The 25,653-nt window shown below is 36.4% G+C and overlaps 2 protein-coding genes across 2 annotated transcripts in view; both read left to right on the forward strand.

Annotated features, from left to right (window-relative positions):
• Positions 1–4,067: 4,067 nt before the first annotated feature.
• Positions 4,068–4,502, forward strand: LOC137638515 (uncharacterized). The gene has a single exon (XM_068370633.1). It carries the CDS (start codon positions 4,068–4,070, stop codon positions 4,500–4,502), a length of 435 nt encoding a protein of 144 aa, XP_068226734.1.
• A 1,743-nt stretch (positions 4,503–6,245) lies between these two features.
• The window catches only part of LOC137654495 (uncharacterized), a 27,135-nt gene continuing 7,727 nt past the window's right edge, over positions 6,246–25,653 (forward strand). The window contains exons 1-3 of the mRNA XM_068388167.1: positions 6,246–6,449; positions 12,829–13,055; positions 14,186–14,431. Of these exons, the coding sequence (XP_068244268.1) occupies positions 6,419–6,449; positions 12,829–13,055; positions 14,186–14,431 (504 nt within the window). The 5' untranslated portion in view covers positions 6,246–6,418. The remainder of the gene's footprint in view (positions 6,450–12,828; positions 13,056–14,185; positions 14,432–25,653) is intronic.

Here is a 25,653-nt window from a genome sequence, read left to right on the forward strand (position 1 = left end):
AACTAGGAAACAGAATTACCTTCAACATACCCATGTAAACGTTTTGCCAAAAGACATCCTAAAACTTTAGATAATATGAGAGTTATGGAAATTGGATGGAATCAGCAAGGCTAGAGTTACCACAAACACATTTACTTGATGGAATAACATTACCAATTCTCCAACAAGTCCAAAAAGAACCTCTTCTTGCTATCTTGGGGGAAACAACAAACTTAGGAGCTAAGAAATAAGGAATATTTCTAAAATAAATGAAAACAGCCATTTTTTCTACACCCTATAAGCATCAAGGTACATCAAAAGCTAAACTAGTTAGTTTAGCCTCGGAAAAACAGAAATGAGGAAGATAGTGTTTCTCATTATGCTGCTTTCTGCCAAAAATATCGGCTAAAAGGGATGTTGTTAAGGGTGTCTAATGAAAGGACTGCCAGTGAATTGAGCCTTCTGCAAGCTGTGTAAACATTATAGAGGCTATCTGACCAAAAGTCTAGCAGTGATTTAAGCCTTCAATAAGCGTTGTAAATGTTATAGAGGAGTTTTGATCAAATATCTGGCATTCATTTAGCCTTCTGGAAGCGTGGTAAACGTTTTAAAGGCTGTGCAGTGAATACAAGTGGTGATGTAGACAGTGATTTTAGCCTTTTTTAAGCATTCTTAACCATTTATAGGCTATCTGAGTAGAGAATTGCAACTGATTAAAGCCTTCTGGAACTGTCAAGTATGCACCAAAGAGTGTAGATTTAAGGGTACCTGACAACTTTTGTTCTGGGTTATACCAGAAATTGTTTCCTTTATGGTTGAATTGTATTCCTTTTCTGTTGAAGCGTAAACTCTCTGATCAACAGCTCTTATGTACGTATAGTTATTCCAAGTCAAATCTGATCTGCTACCCTTCCGAAGCATGTCTACAATCATCATTGAAGCAGGGTTTATCTTTCACTTGGTACTTTAGGACATAGGAAGGGATACACCTATCAATTATGTTGACCAGATTCCCATTCAATTCAAATGCAAAAGATCACTCAAAATGCCATGATCATACATCCCGGATGGAGAACCAACTTTACTTATTATAACTCCTGGGAAGCCAGGAGTTATCAGACCTGTGAGTAGCTTTACTTATGATTTGCTCATAGCTTGTTTCATAGGCAAAATCCAAAGCTCTTAAGCCATGGCAATCAGTAGGAGAAACAGAAATTAACCACTCCCTATGGTGAGCATTGAGATCATCAAGAAGAAAAGAGGCCTTTGAATCATGTCATATATCTTAACCATGATGATAAGAAGACATTCCAAGACAGAATCATCATAGTCAAGATTCCGATAGATTGAACATGAATAAAAGCTGTTATGATTGCCACAAAATTTTATTACCTTAATCTCACAACATCCGCATTCATAGCAGGACTTACAAGAAGCAAGGTCTTTGGTCCTAATATACACTGCCATTCCTCTTGTCCTAGGAATGACATATGAGCTCAGACGAGTGCCTCATTTGCCAAACCAATGATTCTGAGCATAATAGAATATACTGTCTGGAGGTAACTATAAGGTCTTGAATATTGGCATGCAGTCAACGAATACTGCAATACATTAGACGACGAGGATGAAGTCTAGGACGTACTGGTCACAGATTTTGCTCAATGTCTCCCGACAGAATAAGAATTGAAAGCAATAAAAAAGTTTCATCTTACTTAAAAAACGCTTAAAAATAATGATAATGAAAACAAATATGTACTTGAATATATCTAAAGCGACTCATACAACCCATAGACTATTGATAAAATATCAGATAAAATTGGTCAACATGCCAAAGTTGACACACCATGCAAGGCCGAATAACTTCCAGGATAGCCACTTCCACTGGTGGGAACAGAGTAATGATGGATTTGAATACCAGCGAGAAAGATAAACAAACAAATAGGGAAAAGGCAACCTCTTGGTAATCCACCAGGCATCCATGGCCCTTCTATTAAGCCTCTCCAACAATAGAACTCTAAACCAAGATAGCGGAAGACCATGGTATACAGAGGGTATGGCATTACCCAAGACTACAGAACATGGGTTTGATTTTAGAGTGTCCTTCTCCTAGAAAAGATGATTACCATTGATAAAATCTCTTCTATTCTTACAAGTAGCAAGTAGCCATGGAATAATTATAGTTGATCCCTTGGGTGAACTTAGTGTTGTCAGGTGTATGAGGAAAGAGGAGAATGTATAAATAGGCCAGACTATTTGATGCAACCTATGTGTAAGAAAATGAAAAATTATCTGTAACCACAGAGTGATCCAATGTATTACTATCTGGTCAGTTTTAGGACACAATAAGTCTCTAACGGTAGCATCTCGATGGGTGCCTGGTGCTTTGGCTAACTTACAACCTTAATTGGAAAAGTATAATGCCACAAGCCCAAGGGTTACAACAGGGAAAGTAGCTCGATGCAAAAAGGAAATAGGGAAGTCACAAATAAACTATGAATGCGATATAATAAAAAATTACAAAATATATTAAGATCAGTAAAAACGTCAAATAGATTAGTCATATAAAAACTATATATCTAGACGTATCTCAACTTTACCAACAGAAAAGCATCTGCAACAAGTTTAAACTCATTAAGTTTCATAATCGGTTCAACCATCAGAATAGGAAGATCATTCTATAATATGGAAATACCAAAGAATTAATTGATGCACACAGGAGAAAGGAGGAAATCTGTGATTAGTTTTACAATGGAACACATTCACAGATGACACTGCTTTCCCTCGATTTCCTTGCTAAATAGCAGGATAATTAGTACAAAATAAGTCTATAAAAAACAACCAATGTAAGAAGGTTCCTGGATGCAAAAAATGAATTCCCCAAGGCATATAAAAATTGGTAGTACGTGCTAAAGTTGGGAGAGCATTCAGACAAAGCCCATCTTGAATTGACATTCACTCCTAATTAAATCAAATTGACAACTGCAAACTAATAATGAGTATCCAGACATCTTGATGTATGAGGCAATGAAACAGAACGTTGACAGATTGCACCAGCCCATACCACCAACTCAACTTTGGGTCTGGCGAAAGGAATGAATGTCATGCCTAGCAAGGAATCATTAGCTGTGGTGTTACTCTGAGGGTTACTAAGCAGAGAGTACTGCTTCAGAGTGTGCAGGAAGCCCAACCTGGAAGTGACATCCGGGATGAGGAACATTATTATATCTGAAGGGTCAAAGGAAAAAAAAAATCATGACAAGACAACAAACACTACATTGCACATATTTCATGTAAAGTACACTATGAAGATCCGAAAATATATGCTGACCCACAGAAATCATTGGTCTGTACACCAACATTTCGTTTATCTCCACAACCAAGGACTCACCCTGAAAGCACTAGTCAATAGAACCTTGATCCTCCAGAAGGAAAGTAACCGAGGCCAACTTATTATAGTTAATGCAGTGAACATTAATATCCAAAGCCAACCATTATTATAGATACAGGTAAATAACATTCACCCATCAAGTAGAAGATGACCTTAAACTTGTTGAGGATGATGGAGTGAGATGTCTTTGGGTGGTGGTAGCCCAGCACCCTTCCACAAGATATCACCTCGGAGAGAGGGCTAATCATCGACACTACTGCTTTAAATAGCTTCTGTTTGACCTTGCAAGTAGAAAGGCATTGACTGCCCAATCAGCATGGTGAATGGTTTTCTTGTGGATTCCTTATGTAATGCGCATTTGGCGTGTTCTCGTGTGTTTGCAAACATATGAAAGTTTAAGAATATATCAATCTATTTTCATTTTACTTTATCTTATGATCTATACAGGACATTCGAACCATTAAAATAAATTCCTTTTTATTTTTTTTGTTATACTTAATATAAAATTTGTATTTTCAACCAAGACCCTAAATATTTATGCTATTTCAATTTTAAAACTAATCCAAATCTATAGTCGCTGATAAAGCCATAATACTGTACGGCGAAACAGCTGGCATGACAGATTAAATAGGATAAAGAAATCTACGTATACTATAAAAATACTACGGAAATGTGAAAGATTCCTGTGGGAAACATACTGATGCCTTTAATGAGTTCAGTATCAGATAGAGCAATGAGTTCGAATTCAGAAAATGAGTGCGTAGTGCTGAATGTCATTAGTGCATATGCCCCTCAATCTGGTTGTAAGACTAAGGCGATGGAAGAGATCTGGATAGGGCTGGATGAACTGATGGGTGGTATCCCAAGTGAAAAAAGAGTGATGATCTGGACAAACTTCAATGGTCATGTTGGTGAAGGAAATGTTGGTGATGAAGTAATGGGGATATGTGGCCTTGGAGAAAGAAATGCTGAGGAACAGATGGTAACAAATTTTTTCAAAAGAATGGACACCAGAATAAACAAGAGTGGGGGAAGGTACTCAGATTATATCATGTGTATGAGGTGTAATCTAAAAGAAGTTAGAGACATGAAATGGTGGTCGGGGACTGTGTTGCATAACAGCATCAAACAGTGATATGCGCAATTGCCTTATCTGTAAGGAGAAGGAACACTGTAAGAGCAGAACCAAGGATCAGATGCTGGTAGTTGAGAAATGAAGAATGTGAAACCAATTTCAAAGAGGGAGTGCAAGGTAGATTTTCACTGTTGCTGATAAATATATATATATATATATATATATATATATGTGCATATTATTATCATTATCATTATTATTATTATTATTATTATTATTATTATTATTATTATTATTTGCTAAGATACAATCTTAGTTGGAAAAGCAGGATGCTATAACCCCAGGAACTCCAACAGCGAAAATAGCCCGGTGAAGAAAGGAAACCGGGAAAATAGAATTTTTAAGAAGAGTAACAACATTTAAATAAATATCTATTATATAAACTATAAAAACTTTAACAAAACAAGAGGAAGCGAAACAAGACAAAACAGCGTGCCCGAGTGTACCCTCAAGCAAGAGAACTCTAACCCAACACAGCGGACGACCATGGTACAGAGGCTATGGCATTACCCAAAACTAGAGAACAATGGTTTGATTTTGGAGTGTAATCCTCCTAAAAGAGCTACTGACCATGGCTAAACAGTCTCTTCTACCCTTAACAAGAGGAAAGTGGCCACTGAACAGTTACAGAGCTGTAACCCCTTGGGTGAAGAAGAATTGTTTCGTAATCTCAGTGTTGTCAGGTGTATGATGACAGAGGAGAATAAGTAAAAAATAGGCCAAACTATTCGCTGTGTGTGTGTGTGTGTGTGCAGGCAAAGGGAACATGAACCGTAACAAGAGAGAAGGATCCAATGTAGTACTGTCTGGCCAGTCAAGAACCCCATAGCCCTCTAGCGGTAGTATCTCAATGGGTGGCTGGTGCCCATATATATATATATATATATATACACACACAGTAGGCCTTTATGTATAAAGAAAAATTAGTGCATGCGACCCATCAAAAATGACAGCTAAATATTTAAATAGATATGTACACTAAGGTATGAATACTCCCCATCATCCTTACCCGAGGAATGGGGAGAGCTGAGAGGTCGAAAAGATATATGTGTATATATACACACATGTATATATATATATATATATATAAGTGTGTGTGTATGTGTGTATATATATATATATATATGTATATATATATATATATATATATGTATATATATATATATATATATACACATATATATATATTATATGTGTATATAAATATATATATATATATATATATCACATGTATGTATGTATATATATATATATATATATACATATATATATGTATATATATATATATATATATGTGTGTGTGTGTGTGTGTGTGCATCCAAATCCTTAACTGTCTGTGGATAAGGTATTATATGAATAGATTAATTTGAAAATTCCGTAAAACAGCTTCTATTGCCATATCATCTGTTTGTATATTTGTAAAAAAATAGGATTGAAAGAGCTATGATTGAGTAAATTAAAGAATTATATTCAATAAGAATATAATCGTAAACAGGAAAATCTTACATATGTATGATTTTCTAGCTGCTTCAAAAATTCGTTAGGATTGGGTTTTCAGTTTTGATCTTATTCGGTATAACAGATAAGCATAAAGAAAAAAAAAAGTACCTAGAACCTTACGCCTTCGTTAAACTCTTGAACTGGGCCCTTTACAAAGGAGATAAGGGGGGGGGGAACCTTATTATCTAAACCCCGGGAGTAAGTGGTGGATAAGGAGTGGTGGGGTGTGAGACAAGTTAAGTTATCTCTCTTATCACTACCCAGAAAACCGTTGCTGTGAAAAGACAGCAAGGGCGAGACATGGTAGAGTTTTTCATAATTTGTATTTTGTAGTTTGTGTGTTTTTTTCTTAATCCGGAAGAACAAGGGAAAAGGACGTGACGAACACACCTGACGAGTGTTACCAAAGGGAGACAATGGTCAGGTTACTTCCCATACTTTTAGCAGGTAAGAAACGGAACTTGAAAGCCGGCAGTTTTGGCATGGCCGGTCTTTGCAATCTACACCCTAAACCAATTCTCTCTCCTGCATGTCTCTCTTGTCTTTCTCTCTTACTGTCTTCATTTCTGAGGTAATTCATAATACATATGGTGCAGGACAGTAGCATGAAATTAATTATGCAACGATATCAATATGCATCGTTTACTGCAGGCCGCAGGGATGCAAAAATCTGAGTAAAATGTTCAGTTTTCTTGCCGCAAATACAATTACGTAATCACTGCTAGGGCACTGGGTGCACTTTGGACAGTGCTAAGGTTTTTTCCAGCGTCCCTCCATCTCTAGCAAAATTCATTATCCCTCTGTTTTGCCCCCGTTCCCTTTTCTTTTCTCCCACCTTGCCGTCCAACCTCTTAACTTTTCTTCGGAGAGCAACTGCAAGATTTTACCCCAATCTCACTATGGTGGTGAATGTCCTTCCCTGCCACAGTGCTGGGACATGTAACCCAAATTCCACAAGTTACCCGTAAATCAGAGTCGTGTGCAATTATAACACTATTGAAAATTATTATATTATGAAATGATCAACTAAGAGTTGATGATTCATAACAAGAAATATTAGACATGGTATTAGACAAAAAATGTGCCTCTTTGTTGGCCTTTTTCACTGATATGCTATTCTTACACATATGAAATTGAGTAAATTGTGGCCTGATATTTGAATAAATTGATTAAAACAATCTTGAACCTGAGGGATTCATTAGTATCCTCCTCTTTCAATATTCATTAAGAATTCTTTCAAGTTGATATTTGATTTGTTAGTTCTATCATATCATGACATTAGGCTATTCTTATTTATTTAGAACCAGTCTCACATCAAGTTTGATACAGTATTTCAGAAAAAACCATTACTCTATTTTAGCTCTACCATCAATTCAATTACCTAAACAACTTGGATTCCATGACTAAAGATAAAAATTTTCAACCGTACATGTGTGATGGGTAGGTATTACCCATGGAGGAAGGGATACACCTATTTATTAAATAAAAAAAGATAATAAAAGTTTGGAAAAGGAAAACATTTGCGGAAGGAGAAGGCCAAACATTTGCGGAAGGAGAGAAATGATGACTGACCCATGAGATTCAGGCGTTACCTATCTCCTCAGTGGTAATGTAGGAAGTACTCTGATAGATGGCATTGAGGGATAAGGAAAAAAATTTTCTTTAACAGCAACGTAACCGTGACTGAAATAGTACAAACAGAATAGTGGTTTTAAAGCTGAGGTAAGAGCGGAATTGTAGATAAAATAAAAGACCCAAGATGCAATTCTATAGACGACACTGAAGTAGACACTTAAAAGACAAGTGCACTAGCCTACCCTAGATGGACAAAACAGCCAAACCTCAAGTTTTGAAACCCCAAAATGATGGAAAGAATTTAAATTAACTGACCAGTGTATTGAAATCTGAATAATGTTATACTACAAGACCTTGTGGAAGCAACATTGCAATCTAAAATAAAGATATGCGACAAGGCTCAACATTTCCTTCAGAATTTAATTGTGTAAATAATACTTTCCACACTATCAAAATTTAAAGACTAATGTAGTGTAATTATGCAAGAAAAATCGAATACTTCTTGAACAGTAACACAATTATTACAAAATATTTATGACTGGAATAAATTTGGTAACAATAAGTAAAATTATATCTCCCAACTGCCCTATTATTCTATTCCACTTCATGATTAAATCACTAACGCTTGAACAGTGAGTATGTCACTTTAAAATAAGTGAAAATTCGAATATATAATGTGGTATGAGCCAAGAGAGACCGGGCATACAGAGTGAATGATAAATGACGGGGTTTGATGTTCACAGCCAATGCATAGCCCCTTTGTTGACCTGACCCGCAACCTGTGAGCTGTGAGGCCAATCTAAATTTGAATTTAGGGGGACTTGAGTCTTAGTGTGTAGGAATATCTTATAGTAGTTAAGTTATAACAGGATTTTGTGATATAAGCAACCTTTGAGTATGTGGATAGGAAATAGAGCACTAGTTATGTTGTAAATTTAGTGAGTTAAGTCAACCCAAGTTAGGTCAAGTACTGCACTTGTATCACCATGTGATTGACGACCTTCTACAGAGGAGCTAAGTAGGTAAGTACCCAAGTTTACATCTGAAGTTAGTGTTTTCTCTGGGTAGAGTGATTATAGGCAGATAGATCAAGAACAATTCTATGCAAAGCCACAAGCTATCTTGGCCTATATCTTAGGAGGAAAAATCAAAATTGGGGATGTGTTGAGTCTGTATGATGGGGAAGGGATCTGGTAGCTTGGTTAACCAAGGCCAAGTTGGTAGCTTGGCTTCAATGAATCAAGGACGTGGCAAGTTTTATTCCACTGTACTTGAAAGGAAGTGTCCCATGTACTGGCAGATTTGCAAAACTGATGGGTAGGACATGGAGAAAGTAGAGGCTAAACTGGAGCAAGCCATTACAAAGTGTCCAGGAGCAGCATATGGGGAATTGGTAACACTAATGTGGAGTGGGGAGCAGATTGACGTTTTTGCCAAAGATACATTATGATTGGTCGGGCTAGTTGGGTACAAGGGCAAATGGCTGGAAACAACCATTAAGATAACATTTGTGTGTAGGTTTACGGACCACGTCCCAGCAGAGCTGCAATAAGTGCCCGATTTTAATTTTCCCATGGAAAGGCTGGTGAAGAAGGCTAGGACAATGGTGTCTTCAAACATTCCACTATTGCTGTCGTGGCTGCAAAATGGACTGTCATAGCCAGTCAGAGAACCAGCACTCTAAACGAAGTGATGATCGAGTATTGGTGGATAGGGAGAGGCTCCCATATTTAGGCGTCATTGCTTTGGATGTCAAGGCCCTCATAATGTGAGGGACTGCAAGGAGACAAGGCAAACTGAGATTTGCTACTGTTGCAGTGAGACAGGGCATATATCCCAAAGGTGCACCCAGGAAAACAACCAGAAAGGGGCTAGTGTACCTTCAACCTCCATTTTGGATGAGCAAAGGTGCTTTCTAGCTCTTTGCCACTAGTAGAGGTTGGGGTAGTGGGAAAGAGGGTGAGGGCCCTCGACCACAATATTGGCTTTGCGGTCAGTTGATAGATGTAGCGGAAAATGCAGCCTAGTACAATTTGATGGTAGAGAGGTTAGGTGCAGGGGTACAAGTGAGATAGAGTTGAGGATGCATGAGAGGGTAGTGAGAGTAAATGACAGACAGCATCATCACAAGAAAAGAAATAATGATGAGGATGGATGTGATTGGCCAACTGGGGGATGTTACCATATGTGAGTGTGGGGTGATGTTTGGACGGGCTGCACGCGTGATGAATGAGCACAGGTGTGTGGATGGTGGAGCTCAGTCAGCAAGCCATGGAAGGGGGCCTGTCACTTTTACAATCAATGAACAGCATTGGAAAGTTGCTGACGAACAAGGAGAGTAGCTATGAATATTCGATAGAAGGAAGAAAGTAAAAGAAAAATTTGAAAGAGCAGTTGATGGATGGATTGCAGAGGTTGTACGGAAGCTATGGGAAAGAAGGTGGATAGAGGTGTGCTGCCACCGATGGTTGTTGTGCAGGCAATAAAAGATAAAGTACTGCTGTTATTGGCTTGAGAACTGAATAATTATGTGCACTAGTCATGATGCCACCAATATGTGTGGTTAGTCTCTACGGAAGCGGCGACAGATGATGAGGACACGACCTTTGATGACCTAAAGTCACCTTACCTGCAGTTTTGTGTATAAAAAAAGGTGAGGACATATCAGCTAGTGAGGTACAATTCAAGCTTATTGTCTAACAACATTGGAATTTGTGCTAAAATCAGTACCATGTATCTTGGCAGTAGTCCTCAAGATGACCCTGGAAAGAGTGGGAAAGGAAATTCTGGTAGCAATGCAAAAATTCATGATATGCCTGTTGATGAAGCACTTGGTGATGACAGAAGAGGTCATGGAACATCTGAGGAGTTTTGGGCTGACAACAAAACCACCAGAGTCCTTGTATGGTGGAGCCACTATGGGGCTGAGGCTGAACGAGGAGAATGCACGGAGGCTTATGCTTGAGAGAGGAAATGAAGTTCTGGAAGTTTATAACAGTCTAAGCAGAAGAAAGTGTTCTCAATATACTGAAGGTTGATGGGTTACTACCTTGTTGTGGGATGGCTTAGAACAGTAGGAAACTACATAAAGAGGAGAGGGGAAGGAGTGAAATGGGATAATAGCATTGGAGACAGGTCGATGATCTGCGCGGTAGTACGCAGAGTCAAGAAGGAGGATCATGTGAGAAGGAAGTGGTATGTGCGAAAGAGAGAGACGGGGTTAGTGTGGTGTGATGCTAGTAGGTTAGCAATGGGCAAAATTGGATACAGGAGATGAAATTGTGGAGGATATTACATAGTTGAGGAAAAAGGACGACTGCAGTCATATCAATGTGGTATAGTTGGATGCAGTGAAGATAGTCGTTAACCTTGTGTTCAAATGGAGACTTGTGTTCAAATAGAGATTGTTAATCAATGTACGTAGTTAAGACAGACAGTAAGTGTTTCCCCAGGACACGAGACCGAAATTAAAAGAAGGATAAGCATGGGATGGAGATTATGAAATGTAAAATACCACTTAACTAAAACGGAAAGTATTTAATCAGATGGTTCTACCAGTTTTAACTCAAGTATCAGAAACTTAGAGCCTTATCAAAACCTTGGAAAATAAGCTAGTTACACCTCAGAGTTATGGGAAGATTAATTCTGGGAATAACTGTAAGAGACAGAAAAAGAGTAGCAGATACGAGAGCAAACTAAAGTATACAATATTCTAACATGTAGAAAAATAAATGTCCATGGGCAGGACATATAATGAGAATGACAGATAAAAGATGGTCATTAAGAATAACAGGACGGATTCCTAGAGATTTTAAAAGAGGCAGGGGAAGGAAGAGAAGACGACGGATTGACGAACTAGGAAAGTTTGTAGGTGTGGACTGGCATAGAAAGACTATAAACATACACAAGAGGAAGGACATGTCTGAGGCCTTTATTCTGCAATGGACATATTATATATATATATATATATATGTGTGTGTGTGTGTGTGTGTATGTATATATATACATATATATATATATATATATATGTGTGTGTGTGTGTGTGTGTATGTATATATATACACATATATATGAAAATATTTATACTCTTTGCCTCATTCATACAAATAACAATAATATTTAAAAAGAAAAATACTACAACCTAATATACAATAAGAAAATACAAAAATGATGTTATATATTATGACAACCTAATATACAACAATAAAACACAAAAAGGATGTTATATATTTAGGAGGTTCTCGTCATTACCACCAACATCAGTATATTCACGAGTCATTCAAATCTGTAATTTCTTCTACAAGCTGGGCCATAACATCCAATTAGTATTCATATGCAAAGTAGGTAAAAGGAACTGACCTCACTCAGAAGCAGGAGTAATAAGACGTCAAATGAGGAAGTGCAGCCTGAAAATAAAAATAGAAACTTAACAAACACTCGTTCATAATTATCACATTACAACAAAAAAGTGAACAAACGGAACTTCAGTTATTCCAAGTCTTACTTGGTATAAACAATCAATAATTACGCTAACTACCCTCCCCCCCACTCTCTCTCTCTCTCTCTCTCTCTCTCTCTCTCTCTCTCTCTCTCTCTCTCTCTGAAGGACTTAGAAAAACAAAACAAAGCAATGTTAAAAAATACAATAAAACAATCCTACATAGTTCCATGTGCATTGTGTCTGTACTTCCGTTTAGGTGAAAGATAAGCCAGGGCAGAAAAGAGGATATATTTGGAATCTTCTTCTGCAGCCTATCATATTCACACTTGTTTTAATCAGCAGAATTTCTCTGCTATTAAATAAATATTCATCTACAAGGCTGCAAAACTAGCCCCTAGGATAAAAGGCTCTTAAGTTTTACACCTTGTTCAAGGGGACCTGTAGGTAATTGAAATACAAGGCAACTTCATTCTGTCCTGTAGCCCCCACGACTTACACATCTGCTCTCTCTCAGGTATACCAGACACAGTCATTCCATCCCTTTTGAAATTTGGACAATCCACTCAAGTGTTACTAAGTGACTTGGCATTTATCTTTCTTTTATTAAGAAAGAACACTTATGCCAGATTGTTTTTTTTTTTTTATTTTATACTCACACACATTCAAACTAACACTTTATAGTGGGTTTGGTGATTTTCCCACCAACAATAGCTCTGAGAATGCCACTGCACTTTTTCAAAATCTAGCAGGGTCTACTCTAATTTGGCTATGATAATATAACTCATGTTTTTTTTTTTTAACCTTCAACAGGAATCTGCTTTTGTGCAGCAGAAGTTAAATATGATGTGGACATAGCAAGTCAGCTGAAGCATTTCACCAAACACCGATACCCGAACAAAGACTACTCTGAAAACCACAAGAATGCACGTAAGCACATCGAAGAAACCTTCAGATACCATGGCCTTACTGTCAAAACGCAGAAATTCAACACTACTGTGAATACAGCCATTACTGACTTTAACACCGTCGATGAAGTTGTAAGTATAAAGGCCTAATAAATGTTTGATTTACGATGACTAGTTTTTGTTTCAAATGCCCATGAACTTATTACCAAGTCTTAGATTCAAATTCTACAACTATATACTTTAGCAGAACGTTATACTGTTTCATAATTGAACATATCTTAAATTCAAACTCTGGAAAATGTTTTATTACTTCATAGATAAGATTCACTATCATATTTTTTATCTAAGTAAATCCCTCCTCTCATAATGATTTGTTATGACTGTAGGCCTTTAATTCATACTTAAGTTATCACCTCTTTACTGTCAATTGTACGCCGCTTAGTATTTTGTTAAATGCATGTCTTTACACAACCATTGACGACTAAATGCATCTTATTCAAATCTAGTAAACTATACTCAAACAAGATCTCATTTCTATTCCCCTTCCGATTTAGATATATTGTCATTTATCACTTCTTACAGCCATTGCTCATATACTTCAGATGACAAATAGCTTTTTAGTGATAAAAGGTAACTATAACAGAGCTGCATAAACCGGCAAACTTAAAAATCATACTACTATCGTAATTTTTCGAGAAATGTTGAGAGATAATTCTGAAAAAGAAATGTTAAAATGTTGGAAAGAGTTAGACACATGCCAAATCATTGAATACGTCTCCCAGAGAGCCGGATACAGAAATTTTGACTCCATGAAGCACATCTGAAAACATAGTTTTCTCAATCAGTTAGCTTTACATATGTTCAGAATAATTTTCGTTAGAATGGATTTTAAATTTATCAATCCTACTGTCAGACCTTTATTAAAAAATCCGTTTTCTAGTATATTTAATTACATAATGATTAGTATTAAATCTTTATGGCAAGGCCTCATTACTTAAAATGTACAATTATATGATTGTAAATTCAATTAAGACCCATGAAGTGAACCACTCAAGTCTCAAGTGAGCTAGCTATTGTCAATTGTTTGTTGACAGATACTTTTAACTAAATAAGAAATTTTCTTAAATGGGTAATGAGAATCTAGCTTTCTTGTGATTTTAATGGATACAAATCAAAGATGGATCAAAAGTAATGTATAAGATCAGTTTACCTTTTCCTTTAACATGTCCCAATCACCCTTTACTCTAAATTTTCTTCCGCAGGTAACAGGAGTAAACATTATTGGCATTGCCCACGCAATAAGCAACAAACCAGAAGCAGTCATTGTGGTGGTAGCTGACTATGACACCAATGGCATTGATAACCCTATGATGAACAATGGTGCTGGAATGGCCGTTCTTCTAGAAACAATCAGATTATTCATGTATAACGTTCGTTGGTCTACGGAATTTGCACAGAATTTTACAACAATTTTCGTCGCCATGGATTTAAACACCAAAGAACACATGGTTAGTTATAAATGTTTAATGTATATATTTAGATAGCTTGGTTGTGAGGTGACAGTTGTAATGTGTGATTACTTTTGTAAAATGAGCCCTATTAGTATAATTTTAATAGCAACAGTAATATTTACTGAGAGGAGACATGATAGACTGTTAAAGGGAGTAAGAATGATTCATTATACAGATTTATACATCAAAAGGAAGCAATATATACTGTACACTAATGAAAAAGAGGCTAGATGAAGATTAGTTCTCTGATCCTTATAAAATATTCCTTTGGGATGAGTTCTGTCTTGTTAAACATTAAGATCCTATAACCTGGATTTAAAGTCTCCCGGGGTCCCTAGGCTGGTGACCAGTTATGTATAGGAGGAGTGAAGGATGGTGTGATTTATATAGCGTTCAGTTATACAGTTATTTTGTAGTACTAATCTACTGACCCTGATGATCAATCAAAGCAAAATATTAATATAAACCCATCAAATTAGTGAGCATAAGATCCTTTCATTGGCAAATATACCTGAAAGGCAGTCCTTGATTAGAATACGGAACGTTTTTATAAACTTCTGGCTTGGGAAGATGAAAACATCGATGCGCGTGATTTATCTTTTTTTTTTTATAGAATACAGATAGGTATATATTTAACGGTAATAGACAACCTTACAGACTGTCCTACAAAGCAGGCCTACTTATAACCATGAGACATAAGGTTCAATATATAAACCTATAACCCCTTCAAAAAATATCTGAGGGAGGCATATTTGCCATATCAATCACTGCAAAATATTTTATAAGACAGGTACAATGCAACACATCTATGAAAGTAACAACATATCATTATATGCAATTGATTTTTTAAATAGCTCAAAGCAACACACCGTGGAACTTGTGATTACTGTATTTTACAATACTACAGTAATCAATTACATTTGCCTACAGTAAAAATAATGACATTAGATTAGCAAATGGTGCAAAAAATCAGATTTAATCTTGGTTTGCATTCAGCCTGGTGTGGACACTGCTATTATTTAGCAGTACTAAGTCACTTGAACTCTAGGTCAAAACGTTTCATTGCACTTAGCTATCACCCAAATCAATAGCCACTGTCAGAATCTTGCTGTATTCCACTCAAGGAAGTAGATATATCAAAAGAAAGGAGTTTCCAGTGGTTTTATCAAGCATTTGTTTGAATTGAAGACCTGTCCCTCTTTCTTGGCTACTCATTTGGTTCAAAAGATTACAATTGTGCTTCCGTTTGCCTGCACCAGTCACTGGTTAGGATGTGCAAAGCTTGCATCCTATCTCACTCCTGCATTGACTCTTTGCACTGTATTGCATGTTTCCTATTTGGATGGATAACTGGAGGAATGTTGGGATTTATGGTTAAGAGATGAGTATCCTTGAAATCCCTGATGGTGTCAAACCTTACAGGAAATTCATTTTTTCAAATTCTCCAGCACCCTCTCCCTCTTTGGCATTGCTTCATGACTTCTACTGTTGATGCTTGGATTTTCATTGAACCGAAGTAATATCAATTCAATTTCATTGTAGCTAGTCAAGCCAAGGATTACAGAACCTTCTGATTGTGCTATGAAGGGCACTTTCAACCAGCCCCATTGCCTGTATTAACATATGCTGGTTAAACTGCCACGCTATTTTACTGTCCCACCACTATAAGTGCTCTGACACACACTGGGCCTGCCCCGTATTTCACATAGTCTTTGGTACCCAGTGGAGCCCAGTTTTCTGGGGAATATGCGATTGAATAGGTTGTTTTACGTCAACATTAATGTGCACTGACTTGTGTGTCCCAATCAATGTGATTTTAATCATGTAACCAACCTGGTAGGATTCCTTGTCTTTGGATGCCTCGCTTTCATCAACCTAATGGACCTGAAGGCTATGACTGTAACAGCAACATTTGCCACGTCTCCTTTTAAATCCCTGGCTATTGGTGACGTTGGGGCTCTTACTTCTCTTTGGGCACATTCTTGAAAGACCTCAATGGTGTTTAACAACAGTGCTTACATTCAATCCCCTTGGAGGAACATAATTCACACTGTTTATTCTGATATGCTCCAAAGTTTGAACATTCATCCTGTAATTTGTAACCAAGTTGTACTGCAATGACTTGCTTCACCCCACTGAATCCCTATAATACTTGCTGGTGTGACACAGAGGCATCATAAATCTTGCAAGCTTCAATTGCCTTTGCTATTGTGTAATCTTCATCTTGCATAAGAAGAGACTTCTGGGCTTCAGCACGTTTAGTACCAAATATCAGTTTCTCTATCAATCATTCAACTATGCCAGTGAATTTACACTTGTTTGATTAATTTTGTTATTCAGCTGAGAAAATCGTCGCTTGATTCATCGTTAAGTGACCACATTCATTGGAAAGTTAATTACCCCACTTGAAAATACTATGTGGGATCAACCAGTCCAATAAAAAATTCTAGTAGGGGTCAATCAAACTGAGCCCACACATTCTCAGGATTCTGTTCCTTCTCAGGCAGGTCCTAATTGTTATACAAATGCACATCTTCATCACCAGTCATCAACAAATTATACGACACCTGTTCCTCATTTCTTATGTCTTTCACTATAAAAACAAGTTTTGCCTTCTGCTTTGATAGTTTATTTATGGAACAGCTCATGTAGAACACTTTAATATCCATCTTGTGTTTAGAGCTCTGTTTCTACCCATATAATGAGCAATCATAGACAAAGTTACACAAAACTGAAAGCACAAAAACTCTCATATTACATTGGCAATGATTGCAACAATTTTATTTATAACAGACCATGTATTACTGTGTCGGAATTGAGGAGGTAGACAACAACATTACTCTCAAAAACAGTAGTCAACTAGCCACTAAAATTGGCTCTAAGGAAGGGTGGGTTTTAGTGGTCTAACCTTGAAGTCAATCACAGTTATTTCTTATGACCGAAGCATTTTCTTTTACACTGCTACCATGATAAAGCTTCAGCCTTGAGGAGAAGATGAAAATATCAATGCAGAGAGTGGTTCCGGCAATGGCAAGCTATCGAAGCCCCTGATATACCCACACATCGGGAGTAGCCCATATTCATACTGTGGCAATATATGCACAACACACTAACTTGTGGATCATCAATATGGAATAATAACCAACGACCAGTGGCATGGATAACAGTATATTAGTTCCCAGGGAGCAAATCCAAAACAGAATATCACTTGGGTAGGATTGAATGTATTTTGGCTCTTAGATGGTAAGACTGATGCTCTTCACTTGGATCATCTGTAATTGAAACTTAGTTCAGTCATGGGAGAACACCAACATAAACAAGTCATTAACATGATGTGAATCAAAGTTTGCAGGAATACATTAACCATTCAACAAACTGTGAAGAAAAACAGACCAAAGTGAAATAGCCTAATCTCAAGATAATACAGAAAAGATTCCAGACTAAAGTAAACGAAACGCAAGTACAAACCCTACTATGACCCAGAATAGCCTAGGGAAAGCCAAATTCAAAAGTCTACTGGAATTCGCTGGTCATAACTGGAGTGTGTTTATTTCACCCGTGTGTCGCAATGGTAATTCTATTTTCACAATAAAAGACTATGTAATTGGTATTAATGGTTATTCCTCGAATCAACAGGATTAAACCACGTGGTAACCTACGGAAAACATCCTTGCCTGGCGACCTGCCAGAGGGGAGCTCGTATAGTTTTTATTAGTCTGCAACCTTAATGTCCTTGTGAACTAGGGTGGGGGAACCTATATGTTTACTTAGTGAGCCATCAGCAGCCATTGTCTGGCTCTCCCTGGTCCTAGCTTGATGGAGAGGGGACTTAGGCGCTGATCATATGTGTATATATGGTCAATCTCTGGGTTCTAGGTCATTGTCCTGGTCCTTGTCTCTGCCATTCATGAGTGACCTTTAAACCTTCAAATCACGAAAGGCTCTCAGTATCTAGCATATCACCCTGAACAGAACTCGCAACTATACAGCAAGGAAAAATTTCTAAATGCTCCATTTAAAGCAAATCCAAGAATAAATATTGCACACAAAGGCAATACCTTGAAGATTATGATCAGAAATTATGATGATGACTGGAACATCCACAATAGAGCTAACTTTAGATGCAAAGAGAAAAATGTATAACAATAAACCGATCAAAGTTTAGTTTACGCCAAGTCAAGTAACACGAGAGAAGGATACTAATCCGTGATTTATTAAAAGAAGAACTATTGACAAGCAATGTTGCTAATGATGTTAAATACTGAAAAACCAAACAGAAAAACAAAGAGAGAGAGAGAGAGAGAGAGAGAGAGAGAGAGAGAGAGAGAGAGAGAGAGAGAGAGAGAGTTCAATAATAAGAATAATATTTAGTAATGAACATAATCGCTGCTTCAATAGCATCTACTTTAAATGAAACTTTTCTACTTTTTCTAATATTTTATTCCCATTTCTACAAGTCGAACGCCAAAATTCATACTCCGGTATGATTTATCGGGAATGTCACAGTTTCCTCTCTTTATTGTACAAACACATTAAAAAATATTCAGATAGGGTGTACACGGATACCTCAAATTCATTTTCCAAAGCCGGTCTCAGTTCATCAGTACTCTTCCTTTCTGTCCACAATGTTCTCTTAATGATGGAACGTTTCAGAGCATGTCTTTCCATTTTGTAAGTTTGGTCAGACTAGACTGAATAAATATGACGTCGTCATAGACTGCTGGTACCACCTGCCGCAAAGAAATATGTGTATCTATGCTTTACTTATGCATGAATTCTGGCTAATTCTGTAAGGCAGGGATTTTAATATTGGTCACTAGCTGGCTGTCGGTTATTCTGACTGGCTGTGGCACTGCCCAACAATCTATTGGTAAAAAATATTCTACTTGGATAGAAGTACGCAAAAGGCAACAAATAACTACTATTGCAGAGAGCCCACACCCACAGAACCGAAGCACAGATGGGTCATCCTAACCAGTATAATAAAAAAATTATGCATACTAACAATAAATTCAGAGGCAAATGCAAACCCCAAAAAGATGGCGGTTAACTGAAGAGATATTCGTATACGTAATATAACTATATACTGTTATTTCTAGTTTGTCGTTGCCCGTATGAATGTACGCTCATATTTTCCTCTTGTTAAAGAAATTAGAATAAAAATTACAGTTCTCACTAAAGCTACCATAGTTCATTTAAAGAACTGTCTTCTGAAGAAATAAAGAAATTTAGTTTCGTAACTTACCTTATCATGATATTGCAACCAACGTAGCCTTATCTTCAGACCGATATAAAAGTTTATATCTTTACCAAATGCTTTCAGGATCGGTGGTATTTGATCCTTTCCGGTGATAAGACCAACTGAGTTGCACACTTGATTCCACCAGCAAAGTGATTTAGAAATGGATGATAAGCTCAATGAACAAGAAAAAAAAAATAACGATATGGCCTTTGTTGGCTCCGCTGTATTGCACTGTTTCTCTTCACTCTTATGATATTTTTCCAAAATCTTTGCGATGATGGTTCTTCAGATTTACTGTGAACAACTGCGCCCTTGGTCTAGTAACTCTAGTAAGTGATGAAAAGTCCGAGTGCATGGCATGGTTACCTTGACATCCTGGAAATGGCAGAAACAACCAGTTTTGGACTTAGTCTCATTGTTTATTCGCCTCGTTTGGACTACTTTGGTGTTCTGTCCATTCTTTAGTCGTTAGTTCTAACCTATTTGTTCTGCTGGGAGGGCAATAAGTTCAGGTTTCAACACTATATGAAAAAAATAGTGCCTGTATATATATATATATATATATGTGTGTGTGTGTGTGCATATATATATATATATATATATATATACACACACATATATATATATATACATATATATATATACACATACATATATATATATATCATATATGTATACACACACACACACATATATATATATATATATATCACACACACACACACACATATATATATATATATATTCATATACATACATAAATATATGTATATATATACTGTATATATACATACATATTTATATATATATATATATATATATATATAATATTATTCAATGTTATGTAATATCCAAGATGATTATAGTAGAGTATTAGAGCACTAAACTCCCTACTGAAAAGCCCATAGGTTACTTCAATTGCAAGGAAATTTGCTGTGCAGTGGATAGGAAGGCGCTACTGCTATGATGCTGCCCCTCCGGGAGCTATTCAGCAAGGCCAAGTTTGTGCAGAGGTTGACACCTCCTGTTGGTGAGCCTTCAGTGTAAACGTACGGTGTTGTTCATGTTGTGGAAATTTTAAATCGCAAGGGTTCGTCCACAATTCAGCAGTTATATGATGAATGTGGCAGTAATGTACCTTGTTCACTTGTTCTTCTATTGATTGATTGATTTGGGGTTTTCTGGAATTCTAACATCTAAGGTCATTGACGCCGATTATTCTTCTATTCTTACGTGATATATACAGTATATATATATATATATATATATATATATATATATATTACACACGCATATACAGTATATATATATATATATATATATATATATATATATATATATATATGTACATATATATATACATACATATATATATATATATATATATATATATATATATATATATCATCATCATCATCATCACCATCTCCTCCTACGCCTATGGGTGCAAAGGGCCTCGGTTAGATTTCGTCAGTCGTCTCTATCTTGAGCTTTTGATTCAATACTTCTCCATTCACCATCATCTACTTCGCGCTGCATAGTCCTCAGCCATATAGGCCTGGGTCTTCCAACTCTTCTAGTGCCTTGTGGACGCCAACTGAACTTTCGGTGAACTAATCTCTCTTGGGGAGTGCGAAAAGCATGCCCAAACCATCTCCATCTGCCCCTCATCATGATCTCATCAACATATGGCACTCGTGTAATCTCTCTTATAGTTTCATTTCTAATTCTGTCCTGCCATTTAACTCCCAACATCTTTCTGAGGGATTTGTTCTCAAATCTACTAGATCTATTGGAGATAGTTTCATTGTCATACCATGCCTCATGTCCATAGAGTAACACCAATCTCACTAAACTGATATATAGTCTAATTTTTATATTTAATTTCCTGCGATTTGATTTACAAATTTTACTTAACCTAGCCATTGTCAGATTTTTTTTTTCAATCTTTCAGTAAACTCTAATTCTAAAGACCCTGTATTGGAGGTCATAGTTCCTGAATACTTAAATGATTCTACCTCATTAATCCTTTCTTCTTCCAATGATATTTCATCTTCCATTGCATACTCCATTCTCATCATCTCTGTCTTTTTTCTATTTATCTTCAGCCCAACCTCATGTGATATTTCATGCATTCTGGTAAGCGAGCATTGCAAATCCTGGGTTGTTCTGCTAACAATGACAGCAGCATCAGCATACTCTAGGTCTGCTAAATCTCTGACTGTTCTACGCATTACAAAATCCATGAAGAGGATAAACAATATAGGTGACAACACATTCCCTTGGAGTATTCCGCTGTTCACTGGAAATTCATTTGATAAGACTCCATTAACATTAACTCTGCACTTGCTATGCTCATGAACAGACTTAATCAAATTTACAAATTTAAGAGGAATTCCATAATAACGCATGACTTTCCAAAAAAACTGGCCAGTGCACACTATCAAAGGCTTTCTCATAGTCCACAAATGCCATCAAAAGGCGATTTCTATATTCTACACATTGTTATACACCATGACTCAAGATGAAAATTTGGTCAGTGCAACCTCTACCCTTTCTAAATCCTGCTTGTTCATATCTTAGCTTTTCATCAATCTTTCTCTCCAGTCTCTTTAGAATAAGCATATTATATATTTTCATATATATATATATATATATATATACACACATATATATATATATATATCATCATCAGCTGTAGCTAGTCCACTGCAGAATAAAGGCCTCAGACATGTCGTTCTACTTGCGTCTGTATACGGTCTTTCTTTGCCAGTCCACACCCGCAAACTTTCTTAGTTCGTCAATCCTTCGTCTTCTCTTTCTTCCCCTGCTTCATTTGCAATCACTAGGGACCCATTCTGTTATTCTTAATGTCCATCTTTTGCCTGCTATTCTCATAATATGCCCTGCCCATGTTCATTTCCTTTTCTTACGTGTTGTTAGAATATCTTCTAATTTAGTTTGTCCTATCTTTCATATTGCTCTTTTTCTGTCTCTTAGTGATATTCCCATAATTATTCTTGCCATAGCTCTTCGAGTTGTCACTAGCTAAGTTCCAAGGCTTTAGTAAGGCTCAAAGTTCCTGAAGCATAACTTAATACTGGTAGGACCATCAGATTAAATACTTTTCCTTTTAGAGAAATCGGCATTTTACATGATATAATCTCATTTTGTTTACCAAAAAACTCTCCATCACATGCTTATCCTTCTTTTAACTTCGGTCTCATGTCCTGTGCAATCTCTAGAGGTTTGTCCATAATTCTTATTTGTTGTCTCTCTTCATTTTCATTGACCATTATCCTAAAATTATTCATATTAATTTTCAGTCCTACACTTCTGCCTTCTATATTCAAATCTCCTATCATCTTTTACAATTCTTCCCATGACTCATTAAGCCGAACTATGACATCTGGAAATCTTCAGTTGTTTAGGTATTCTCCATTAATATTAGTTTCTACATTTTCCCAATTTAAATTTATTAAAAACTTCTAGGCACGCTGTCATTAATTTAGAAGAGATGGGGTCTCCTTGTCTACTCATTACTCAATCAGAATTTTCTCACTACCTTTTTGTAGTTTTAGGATTGCTGTACTTCTAACATAGATATCTTCAAATGTTCCAACATAAGATTCGCATATTCCTTGTCTTTGAAGGGTTTTCATTACTGCTGAAGTTTTGACAGAATCAAATGCTTTTTCATAGTCTATAAATGTCATACGTAGTGGTTTGACATATTCTGATGATTTCTTCCTTAGCTGTTTAATTATTTGGCTATGGTCATTTGTTGAGTACCCGCTTCTAAAGCCTGTCTGCTCTCTTGGTTGATTAAAATCCAAATGTCTTTCTATTCGGCCTGATATGATCTTTGTAAATATTTTACATATTACTGAGAATAGACTTATTGGCTGGTTATTTCCAGGTATATAACGTCGCCTTTTTGTGAAGTAGTTTAATGATAAAGTTTTTATAAGCTGTGGGTATAGAGCTTTCTTGCAGACATTTTCTGTAAAGTTCAAGTTGTACTGCTATGAAATCTCCTCCATCTATTATTAATGGATTGTTACGTTATCTTCTATGCTGCTTTGCCTCTTTTCATGCCTTTTAAAGCTTCTTTTAGTCCTCCTATCATTCCTTTTGGTACCAGCTCACGTGCATAATTTCTATAGACAAAGTTATTTCGTATATCACTATTGTATAGCATTGTATAGATTTCCTCTGCAATCTTTATCATTCCATCTCTTTTCATATTCATCCTTTAAAACAAATATCTATTGACACCCTGTTCTAAGTCTTCTTTTCATCAGTCTGTTGCTTATTCCTTTCTTTTGTTTTTCCTCAATTTTTATCTGATTGTGTTTACGAATGCCTTGGGTTTCTAGTTTGTTTATTGGTTTTGATAGTTCTGCAACTCTATTCCATTTCTCGGATTTTATCCTCATTTACAATCTTTTCTTTATTGGGTTTTTTGGTGTTTTCTGATAATTTTCTTGGTCTTGTTTAGGAAGCTTCCCACCAATCGCTTGTGTTGATTCCAATACAAATTTTGTTAAGTTATTGTTCATTTCTTCTTTACTTGCTTCCATTTCATCATGTAGCTAGGAGTACCTATTTTGTATTGCTAAACTAAACTCATCAGATTTTTCTCTTATTACAAGTGTATATTTTCTTGCTTAAAATTCGCTTTCCAAATATTTTCCCTACATCTATAATAAATTTCTTTCAAACCATTCTATGGTAATTTGACTTTAACTTGGTTATCACTGTTACATTTTTAACTAAATTAACTTTTTCTCTAAGAATAAAATCTATTTAGGTTTTTGTTTCTCCATTTGGGCTTATCCGTGTCCATTTCCTATGTTCCTTATCTTATATAAAAATAAAACTTTCTCGTTTTATGATTGTTTCTTTGAATAAATTTCACAAGCATGTCTCCTCTGCCATTTCTTGTGCATACTCCAAATTTATTTACGGCTGATTCTCCTCTCTTCTTTTGACATACTTTACTATTAAAAGCAAGCAAAATAAATGCAAATGGAGTCTTTATGTTTTTTATAGATATATTCAGATCTTCCTAAAAAGTATCTATTTCTTCCTCTGTATGGGATGATGTTGGTACATACATTTGAATGATCTTCAGTTTATACTTCTTATTTAGTTTGATAACTAATCCTACAATTCCATCACTAGAACTACAACATTCTTCTTTGTTAACTGCAATATTCTTATTAATGAAAAAACCCATTTTATTTTCTTAATTGAAATCATGTCCACTGTGGTAAAATATTTTTTTCTCTCTCTCTCTCTCTCTCTCTCTCTCTCTCTCTCTCTCTCTCTCTCTCTCTCTCTCTATATATATATATATATATATATATATATATATATATGTGTGTGTGTGTATATATATAATATATATATATATATATATATGCATATATGTGTATGTAGACTTATATATATATATATATATATATATGTATATATATATGTATATATATATGTGTGTGTGTGTGCTATGTACATACATATATATATACATTATATCCATCCATATACCAAAGGCACTTCCCCCAATTTTGGGGGGTAGCCGACATCAACAAAGAAACAAAACAAAAAAGGGGACCTCTACTCTCTACGTTCCTCCAGCCTAACCAGGGACTCAGCCGAGTTCAGCTGGTACTGCTAGGGTGCCACAGCCCAACCTCCCACATTTTCCACCACAGATGAAGCTTCATACTGCTGAATCCCCTACTGCTGCTACCTCAGCGGTCATCTAAGGCACCGGAGGAAGCAGCAGGGCCTACCGGAACTGCGTCACAATCGCTCGCCATTCATTCCTATTTCTAGCACGCTCTCTTGCCTCTCTCACATCTATTCTCCTATCACCCAGAGCTTTCTTCACACCATCCATCCACCCAAACCTGGCCTTCCTCTTGTACTTCTCCCATCAACTCTTGCATTCATCACCTTCTTTAGCAGA

Source organism: Palaemon carinicauda, chromosome 1 (genome assembly GCF_036898095.1).
Source record: "Palaemon carinicauda isolate YSFRI2023 chromosome 1, ASM3689809v2, whole genome shotgun sequence".
In the NCBI taxonomy this organism is placed as follows: domain Eukaryota; kingdom Metazoa; phylum Arthropoda; class Malacostraca; order Decapoda; family Palaemonidae; genus Palaemon; species Palaemon carinicauda.